The sequence below is a fragment of the Amaranthus tricolor genome, chromosome 13 (assembly GCF_026212465.1).
Source record: "Amaranthus tricolor cultivar Red isolate AtriRed21 chromosome 13, ASM2621246v1, whole genome shotgun sequence".
NCBI lineage: Eukaryota > Viridiplantae > Streptophyta > Magnoliopsida > Caryophyllales > Amaranthaceae > Amaranthus > Amaranthus tricolor.
Window position 1 is genome coordinate 8711425 of NC_080059.1, and position 10797 is coordinate 8722221.

Consider the following 10797-nt stretch of genomic DNA (forward strand, 5'->3'; position numbering starts at 1 on the left):
AGCGGACATCAAAAGTCTGGGACATGGATAAGTCCTCTACAACTGCTCATATCCCTAGTCAGGTCCGCAGAAAGGTTTAACTCATGCAAGTCAACTCTTATTTGCTCATCCCAAGTTCTCTTGGGTCTTCCTCGAGTCCTCTTACCCTCTACTATAATGCTTTCTACACTCCTCACAGGGGCGTCGAAAATTTTTCTCTACACATGACTAAACCACCTCAATCAATGTTCGCGCATTTTTCCAGATATAGGGGCTACCCTTAGTCTGTCCCTAAACTCTTGGTTCCTAATTCGATCCATCAAACTGCGCCCACATATCCACCTCAGCATACGCATTTCTGTAACTTTCATTTTATACTCGAAAATTTTCTTTATAGGCAAACATTCGCTCCCATATAGCAGAGCAGGTCTGATTGCCGCCCGGTAGACATGTAAATAAAGTATCATGTGTAATTATAAAATAGACCTGTAAAAAGGTATTTATAATGCAATGCATTCGCTAAACATAACTTTATGTAATATTCATACTATATTCAGTTAAAAATTAACACATAGTGCAACGCATTCAATATTTTGTATCTACATATCTATTGCTTAATTATGTTTATTCGTTGTGTTTATACAAGTATTCGTCAATTCTAGTGTAAAATTAATAAAAAAAAAGAAAATATATACTTACAATATTTTAAATTTAAATTATATAAATCGTCGAATTAACATAACTCGTGCATTGCACGAGCATCTACTCTATTTATTGTTAATTATTAATATATTTATATATATAATGTTATTTTTGTAAAGTGTGTTAACATGTGATGTACTTTTAGTAAAGTTATAAGCAATCCAAAATGGAAAGATGGAAAACACTAATAAACCTAAACCAAAGAAAATAAGGTTTGAAATGTTATCGCAAATTTATAATTTAATATTAACAATGGTAATAAAATAGGAAAGTCGATATTTTGACTTCTAGTTATTTAATTAAATGCAGATTAAGAACATAGAATTCATAATTAAATAATTAATTGGTTGAATGAGATATTACTCTAATTTTATATCAAACTGTTAACACATTTTTGGCTCAAATAACTATTATAATCATTAAAATATTACGATTATTTTTTTACTTAATCTCATACGATAATTTGATTACAATTTTAAGCTAGAGAAGCAATTTATTGAATGAGCACATACACTTCAATATTACATTCTAATATTAGATTTTTAGAGTCATCAAAACTATTAATTTAGCCTATAAGCATTAGTATTGCATTCAATCATTCACTAAACGAAACTAAATCATTTCAACCATAAAAGAACTATTATCTCTGTCTTAAATGTCTTTTTCACAAAGAATATTCATAAGAATTAAAAAAGATGAGATTTTAATTAGAAAATAAATACTGATGATAAAATAGATAATGAAAATATTTATATCAGTTTTAATTGTAAGTGGAGAAGTGGAGAACATGTGCGGATCGCATGAATAAAATAAAATTAAATTAAATTAAGATAAATATGATTTTTTGTAGATTATATATTTGATTTTATTTATAAGTGGAGAATATATAGGGGACCACAAAAATAAAACATAGAGACTTTATAATATATAAGGATAATTTTGTTCAACATATGCAAATAAGAGTTAAATATGACCAAAATAATAGGATGAAAACATAATTTTTGTGGAAATAACAAATAAAATATTTAAAAATAACAAATGAAAAAATCACTTAGAAACTAAGAAAAACATTTATTCAAGAACTTTCATCTAAAACCTAGCCCAAATAGAATAGAAGTATAAATAAAAAAAATTAAAATGTTAATAATGACAAAGATCTTACATGAAAATATAGAGAAATGATAAAAACAAAGAAGAACTAACATAAAACAAATACATACAATGAAGAAACAAATACACAAAACAAAACATATCACAAATCAAATTAGAAGTGAATTCAACAATTGTAAAATAAAGATTCAAGATTAATAACAATGGAGGAAATAAACTCTATCACTTTTTTTTGAAAAATAGAATGAGTATTTAAAAGATAAACCTAACTTGACGCTAGAAAAACTTTTTATATTATATTCTAATAAAACATAATTAAAATAAAACTAAAATAATAATAAAAACTAAAAAAGTGTGCACCATGAAATGATCTAATCAAATTATTTTTCTAACTAATGACCACTTGGTTATAAGTGATCACTTTAGAAAGTGTAAATGATCACTTTAGGAAATGTAAGTGATCACTTTAATTGACACAAATTCTCAATTGAGATGATTCCATGATGAGACGGTCTCATATAAGACTTGCTATATAAATATTATTAGTCGCTTTATTAAGATTATAACTGAATATTTTAAGATTAAAAGTTATCATTTAAAGACTGTAAGTGTACATTGCACCGAACTCAATAAAACATGATCTGACTGACCCGTGAAACCGTTTTGTATTTGTGAAATAAATAAACAATTAGTTTCCAAGAGACTGTTTCTCTAAGAGAAGTCTCTCAGGGTCAACCCATTATAACTTAATGCTTACTTACTGTATCTTTAATGCTTACTTATTTTATCCTTAATGCCTACTTACAATATTATTAATGTCTATCTACATCATCCTTAATGCTCATTTATTGTATCATTAATGCCTACTAACGACGTCTTAAATGCCTACTTACAATATCCTTAATGTTTACCAAATAAGCGTGCAATATTTATGATATCCTAAATGTCTGCTTACAATATCCTTAATGCTCACCGAGTAAATTACTCTACATTTTCCTTTATGAGCCAGGAATTTGTGATAAATAATAGTTGTGATACCCTAGATTTATCGTTAAAAGGATTAATAGATTATTGATATCAATTGCTAAGAACTCCATAGTTAAACGTGTTTGGTGGGGAGTAATCTTAGGATGGGTGAACTTCTGGAAAGTTATCCTAGGTGCGCATGAGTGAGGCCAAAGTGCGTTAAAAAGACTTGTGTTGGTCTGTGAGGCTAGTCTACAATCTCCATGAGTATCACCGGCGAACCGAGGAGCCGGGCTGTTACAATAGTCAAGTCTCCAACTCACCGACTTGGAAGAGCACTCGACTTGCCAAGTATGCGTGCTCAATAGAAAATCAGTAGGAACCAAGATCGACTACGCGTCGACCTTGCCATCTGACAGGTTGTCGACCCCTCACCAAAATAACCTTCCAGCCCCTCTTATATGAGATCGCCTCACCGTTAGACGAGTCTATACAAAAGGTCCATTATGCTAAAAGTTTTTATTATTAAACTATGTAACTCTAGTGTGCAGAGCCGTCTCCGAAATTTTAAAGGCCCTGAGGAAAATATAAATTATGGCCCTTAAAATCTAAAATTACGTTCTAGTATACTTTGGTATTTCTAAATTTAGTTGTTAATACTCTAATTAGTACGATTATTTTTTTATTGATATATTAAAATATTGCTAAGTTTTATAACAATTACATGAAACCAACAACTACATGCTTGGATTGGGTATAAATATTTAAAGGGGTAAAAAAAAGTCAAAGCAAGAAAATGAAGTTGATAAATGAGAAATTAGTGAGTTGTAGAGGTGGAAGAATGGTTGCAAAATAATGAAAAATGAAGAGAGCTCTTAATTTTGTGGGGTAAATATTTATCTTAGGGGAGGGTGGGGGAATGTATCACCTCCATAATAGGGGAAATTATCTTCTTTTTCCTTTATTATTTTTATTTCATGCTCGTTTTACCTTCTCCACAACTATTTCAACTATTTCAAATGCATCTCTATTTGCTTTTAATTCATTAGTTTGACTTTATTTTCCCCCTTAAATATTTACACCCAATCAAAGCATGCCTTTAATCATAAATTTTAAATAGCCATTTCTTTTAAGTTTAAAGTTTAAACCACTATCATCACTATTTTAGTTGAACTAATAATAATAAAAGTAGTAAATTAAAATTTATCAAAGAGAGATTATATAATTAGCATAAAATAACAATACTAATATATTGCTAACCTAAAATAATTTATATAAGTATATCCTAATCACTCAATACAAGCTGATAATACGAATTTATTAACTAATTTATTCAATTATGTTTTAAAATATAGATTGAATATAAGTTCACATTAAATTTTAATATTCCCTTATTAATTTAATTTTACTATACAATACACAAAAAAACTCTTATTTTAATTTTGATCATATAGCAAAAATATAAGGCTCATAAAGCTCCCTCAAATTGCCGACCTTAATCTAATGTAATGCATGTCTTATGGTAAAACCGTCCCATCAAGAATTTGTGATAACCTTTTTGGAATACTTCAATTAATTGACGGGGACATGGGGAACAAGAGACGACACAAATAACGTTATTTGGGTTAGGCATAAGCCGAAAAGCGGGAGTGCAAATGCTTAAAGTTCATTCTAATGGCTATGGAAGAATCCCTAACCCTATCATTTCCCAATCGTATTGATTCATTGCTGATTCACTAGTCACTCCTTTATTTAAATTTATCTCCACCACTAACCCTAATTTACTTTTTATCTCTCAATTCCCAATCCCTATCACCATATTCAAGGTCTTTGGCAATTGTCATTGGTCTCAATTCTTAATGTTTAATGGCTCCAACCGCCGATAATAAATCTAACATTTCTTTCACCGGTACTTTAGCTAGCAGTGCTTTCGCTGCTTCCTTTGCTGAGGTTTTTCTTCTTTAGATCTACTCAATTTTACTGTTTTTCAAGGATTATGTTTATCGTTGAATTTTGAGTGTTAATGTTGATGATGATGTTTATGTACAATTAGGCAGATGATTTGACTCTTTTATAATGCTAAATGCTAATTTGTGATTGTTATAACATATACACGATTTATTAACGTCGTTTGATTGAGAATTATTTGAAATCATGGAGATCATTGGACAAATGGCATTAATGTGAACTGAATTGTTACTTGTGATGATTTTGATCCTTGTCGTTGTACTGAAGTTGATTAGTTAACTTAGTATTCAGACGATTTTTTGAGTGAGAATTATTTGAAATGATGGAGATTGTTTGTCGAATTGCATTGTTGTAAGCTGATTCGTTATTTTTGATTGTTCTGATCCATGTCATTTTACTGAATTTGATTAATTAACATAGTTCCCACTATTTATGAATGTCATATGAGGTAGATTGGTTTGAAATGAAGAATAATGTTTATCGAATGGCATTAATGTGAGTTGAATTCTTATTTGTAGTTGTTGGGTATTCTGATTTTACTCTTGAATTTTTGTGGTTGGGTAATGCAATTTCAGATATGTACCATCCCTTTGGACACTGCCAAAGTTAGGCTGCAGCTTCAGAAGAAAGCTGTTGGAGATGCAGTACCTAAATATAGAGGTATGTTAGGTACTGTTGCTACCATTGGTAGGGAAGAAGGCCTGGCTGCACTTTGGAAAGGAATTGTGCCCGGTTTGCATCGTCAATGTCTCTTTGGTGGTCTAAGGATTGGGTTGTATGAACCAGTGAGTTTTAATGGTTTTTCCTGATTAAATTAGAAGTAGTGTGATATTCTTTGATTAATTTTGCTGACATTCGATTGTGACAGGTTAAAACATTTTATGTGGGTAAAGACCACGTTGGTGATGTACCTTTATCCAAGAAGATTCTTGCTGCACTTACCACAGGTGAGCATTATACCTGTATTCTGAGTTTTGTGCTTGGATAACATACTGGAGCGGTCAGTTCATCCAAGAGTTTGGAGATGCCGAAGATAATCTTGTATTTAACGTTGTTCCTTCTACTATGTGTGTGTGGTTAATTGAATGAATAAGATGTTTGATTATATTTGCAGGTGCCGTGGGAATCATGGTTGCTAATCCAACTGATCTTGTAAAAGTTCGGCTTCAAGCTGAGGGGAAATTACCTCCGGGTGTACCAAGGCGATACACTGGAGCGTTAAATGCCTATTCAACTATAGTCAAGCAGGTTATTGCGTGCTTCCAGTTTCTCTGAAACATTTGCTTTGTTGATTTCCTTACCTATTCCCTGATTCCTGGTCGGCAATCATGTGGACTATCAGGAAGGATTTCGGGCTTTATGGACTGGTGTTGGCCCAAATGTAGCACGCAATGCTATTATAAATGCTGCCGAACTGGCTAGTTATGATCAAGTGAAACAGGTGAAACAGGACTGCCATGCACTGATTATTCCTGTCTATCTTTTCATTTTTCTTTATCAGTGCATTTTCCAATATCTCATGCCTTGTTTTTGTATTTATTTTGATTGCAGACCCTTTTGAGGATCCCTGGATTCAAAGATAATGTTGTTACTCATCTGTTTGCTGGTCTTGGGGCCGGATTCTTTGCTGTCTGCATTGGCTCACCTGTTGATGTGGTTTGTGTTTAATTTGTTTAAACAATCCTCAATTCTTGATCCTATTTTTGGTCCTTTCATCTTTTGTTTTGTGCTCTTACTTCTTATATTGCAAGGCATTGACCATTACTAAAATGTTGCATTTAAAAACTAGCATCCATATCTACTGATGGTTGGGAAGGATGTATGGTCGATGGAACTCTGTCCTGATTGGGGTACTATGTTGTATGCTACTTTTGTGAATCATTTGATGCTGGTTGTGATTTAATTTGAAACTCAAATTATGAAATATGCGTGGGCCACTTGGCCTGAAAAAGATAAATTAATCATAAAATAAGGAAATCTAGAGTTTCTTTTGATATAATTTGCTCTAAGAGAAATTCAGAATTTTGCACAAGTTCAACTTTTTCAAGGTTACGCAAGATTTGCCTATAGACTGCTTACTAATTTTATTGTTAGAATCAAGTTGTGAATATATTTGAATTTTAACCTAAGGATATTCTAGACGAAATTTTCTGATTCTTTAGCTGTCTGAATTTTTGTATAAAAGTGAAGCGAGAAGTCGAGAAAGAACAAGCAGCTTTACCAGGTTCACTTGGTAGTGATCTTGCCTGAGGCCTCAACATTGTGGGGAAATGCTTTCTACATAGGGGGGAGGAGTGCTAGTAGAAATTTAGTAGGGCTGTTTTTAGAAGTTAATTTTGAATTAGAACTGCTCCCCTCCTATGTAATTTGTGCCAATCAAACCTAAATATGTTGCTTAATTAAAGGGTTTTCAAAAGAAAACTTATCATTCTTTGTTTGGTTTAGAAGTCTTTTTCTAGCATTAAAATGATCCTATTATCTTTGTTTATCTTAAATTGGTTCTTTGAAATGGTCTAGTAAATCACATGTGAAGTTGCCGGTGATCTTCCAATTAAGAGTTAATAGATAACTATCCCTTTGCTATTACAAGGGTAAAGTTGCGGAAATCTGATCCTCCCAAATTCTTACTGTTCGCATGATGGCATTTATTTACGGATCACAGCGAAGAAATAAAGTTATTTTTTTGTTACTAGATGGATGTGGAACTTTAAGTAAAAAATTAGCTCTTAAACTCACAGAACTTGGTTCATTACTAAAGGTTAACGAAAAAGATTAGCCCTTAGGTCGTCTCAACAAGGTTCAAACAACTCTTCCAAGTAATGCACTTAAATTATCCAGTAACTCTTGTCATTTGGCTAAAAACTTTAATTATTTTAATCACACTAAGAAAATTATTTTGTTGAATCAATTCATATGTGTTATAATGTACTCTAACCTATTTTGGTTAGGATTAACCCCTAATTGAGGTTCTAAGAGTCATTTCCCAACCTCCAATGGTGCATAGCGTGTTTAAATAGCATGTAGGATAATGACCAATGCACGTTTGCCAAGGACATGTGGATAAGATTATTAAGCATTAGCGGAGAGCTATGGATTGCTTTGGATAGAGCCTTCGAAACTTAAAGATTTCCTTCAAATGATGTACTTTGGTTTTAGAGCTAAAGGTCACCTAAAAATATTTGGAATATTTGTTTCTTTGCCTTCTTTAGACTGAATGGATGGAAAGAAATAGAAGAATTATGGGGATACTCTGTTAGATGTTGTTTGGGTTGAGAGACAAGTTCCTAACGATGTTTTGGGCTTAGTCCAATGGCTTGTTGTTAGATTTTTCTTTAAATGATCTTTGTAGGAATCAATGGAGAATCTTAATGTAATTTTGTTCTTTTTAGGGATGCCTTGTGATATAGTTAAGGATTTTGGAGCTGTGTTATTTATAAAGGTTGTATGCTATGCACTTGAACCTTTTTACCATTTAGATTTCAAGAAGGTTTAGAACAATTAGCAACATGCCCGTGGTTTCTCTAAAGGTTCATTTCAAAGTTAGCTATATCCTTCACAAATTTACTTGCTTTTAGCGCCAAACTAAGTAACAAATAGCAGCTAAGTGAATTCAATCAGCTAATAACTTCTCATATCGTCATACGTGACAGTCTCTACTAATTTTCTCTATATATTTTATTTTGGGCACATGGTATCAGATCTTGGTTGCTTTGTCACATTGCAACGACATTGTAAAGGTTTCTTGGTTCAGCATATTAGGTTGTGCCTGTGCAGCTGTAAACCATCCAAATATGCTGCAAAAATGATGTTGTGACTATAATCGCAATTGTGATTACATGCAGTTTTTTTGTACTATGTTGGGGAGAGCATGTTAGGTCAAGAACAAATAAACCTTTGAAGAACTCTTACTTATTTAGTTGCTATAGATGGTAGAAGTTTCTTTGTTTTATTTTATTTTATTTCAATAAAAGACATTAGTGCTACTTACTAATGTTTTGTTTTTTTTAAGGTTGAGATAAACTTACTTTGTAGAGCCAATTTGATTCTATCTTTGCCTGGAAAAGAGCCTTTATGATGTTACAAATTGCCATAGTTCGAGTTTAATGTTTGTTCATCGATTGCAGGTTAAATCCAGAATGATGGGAGATTCTCAATACAAGAGTACAGTGGATTGTTTTATCAAGACCTTGAAGAATGATGTATGTTGCTTCTTATTCTCTTCTCCTTCTTTCAATCTTCTTCTGTTGAATCCGTTCCAAAATAAAAATGATACCCTGAGTGATACCACTTATAATTTTTAAAAGTAAATTCACATTTCACCGGAAGCAATTTGTTTAAGATGATCTGCTTGTTGTTGCTCTTGTAACCTTGCGAGACTGCGATCATTATTGTGAACATGTGATCTTATTTCTCCTTCTCACCAATTCCAGAAAATATCTTTTTCAGCTAGTTTGAAATGGTTCTCTTACTTCATAGCTTGTTTATTACCAGTTGAGCCTTGAGAGTAAACTAAGCTTGTTTTAAAAATCATCAACATGGGAAGTTGAGGGTGAATTATGCTTGTTTAAGACCTAATTTATACAACTTGTTCCTTTGGTTTAATTTATTAACCGGCCAATTCTTCCATAGCATTTCAAATCCATTTGTCCCTTCTTTTCCTTACGACGTGAGAAATACATATGGGTTTAGGCCTTCCTCTCCCCATCTCTTTCCCGTTCAGCCGGATTAAATACATACATAAAAGAAAAGTGTCCCTGCTCACTTACCTGTGAAATTAATGCTTTTACATAAAAAATGAGAGATGCCGAAGGTTCATAATATTTTGTTCAAGTTACAATATTTCTTTCTTTATTTTGCAGGGTCCTCTTGCATTTTATAAGGGATTTATACCAAATTTTGGACGCCTTGGGTCATGGAATGTCATTATGTTTTTGACTTTGGAACAGGTTTGGTTTTGAACTGCTATTCTTACTTCCTTCAGCATGAACTAAATATAATGATCATTCTTAATTAGGCTAGTGAGACACGGGATAAGATTAGATTTATTGAAGTCCTTAAAGAAAATTATAAAACCATATTTTTCTTTCATTGGGTTGAAGACAAGGCATCAACACGTTCCAAATTTGTAAAGAAAATTAATCTGGATGCGTACCTACCAGAGTACCAGGTATGCTAAAACAATGATCGGACAAAAAAGACGAATGCAACATTATGGGTACTTTTGCCAATGACCACCTAGAGTACAAGGCTGTCCGGGGTTTAAATGGTATTAGTAATATTAGATTATTAGTAAACAAATACAGAACGTTTGAAGGTTGGTGATTGCTGTTGGTTTCTGTCTAGTAGTATAGCTTAGGATGGTTCCTCTCCTGCTCTTGCTTTCGAGCTTGTAATGATGTGCTTCTTTTTTTGCAGGCAAAGAAGGTTGTGAGCAGTCTAGAGTCTTCTTGAGTTGAAGATACTAACAACACTTCTATACTGCATTCCTATTTGAGAAAAATAAAGCCTTGCTGTCTATTTTTATTTGATTGACTTGACTGCTATTTTTTTTACGATTATGACGTACATTATAATCTTGATATTGCAAGGTAATACTACCCCGTCCCACTGAGATTGTTACAAATAAGTCAAAGCTCACTTTGACAAGCGTAATGTAGCAATCTTAGCGGGACAGAAGAGTATATGTGGCAAAGAGCTTTTAAGTTCTGCGGACAAGGTGGTTGGGAATTTGACGAGGATTATGATTTATGTGATTCTCTTCCCCTTTCAAAATGTCTTTTATTCTTTTCCGTTTTCTGTCACCCGCTTTGCCTATCTTGTACTGCTTTGTATTCTTCGTAGCAATCTGCTACAATATTCATCAAGAATGCTACAAAATTCATCAACTGTATTTACTTTCCTTTGGTTGCCCATTTCACTGCCTTGTACTCTTGCTTTGCAGCTGAATGCCTTGTATTCTGCGAAATACAAACTGACAAGGTGCCCCTTTGCTCGACCATTGGAATAACACCTAATTGAGAACTAGAAATACCTCAAAAATTGAATAAGTGTTGGTGAGATATATGCTTGAGT

The 10797-nt window shown here is 32.7% G+C and overlaps 1 protein-coding gene across 1 annotated transcript; it reads left to right on the plus strand.

Moving 5' to 3' along the window:
- Positions 1–4367: 4367 nt before the first annotated feature.
- Positions 4368–10610, plus strand: LOC130797473 (mitochondrial uncoupling protein 1). The gene is made up of 9 exons (XM_057660064.1): positions 4368–4707; positions 5301–5510; positions 5594–5672; positions 5840–5973; positions 6068–6166; positions 6277–6381; positions 8850–8924; positions 9585–9671; positions 10141–10610. Exons 1-9 carry the CDS (start codon positions 4624–4626, stop codon positions 10174–10176), a joined length of 909 nt encoding a protein of 302 aa, XP_057516047.1. The 5' UTR covers positions 4368–4623; the 3' UTR covers positions 10177–10610.
- The last annotated feature ends 187 nt before the right edge of the window (positions 10611–10797 follow it).

Bases quoted from the DNA above. Each gene is read 5' to 3' on its own strand.
- LOC130797473 (XM_057660064.1), top strand. From the start codon at position 4,624: ATGGCTCCAACCGCCGATAATAAATCTAACATTTCTTTCACCGGTACT. The intron at 6,382-8,849 runs GTTTGTGTTTAA...CATCGATTGCAG, and splicing joins TTGGCTCACCTGTTGATGTG to GTTAAATCCAGAATGATGGG. The intron at 9,672-10,140 runs GTTTGGTTTTGA...CTTTTTTTGCAG, and splicing joins TGTTTTTGACTTTGGAACAG to GCAAAGAAGGTTGTGAGCAG.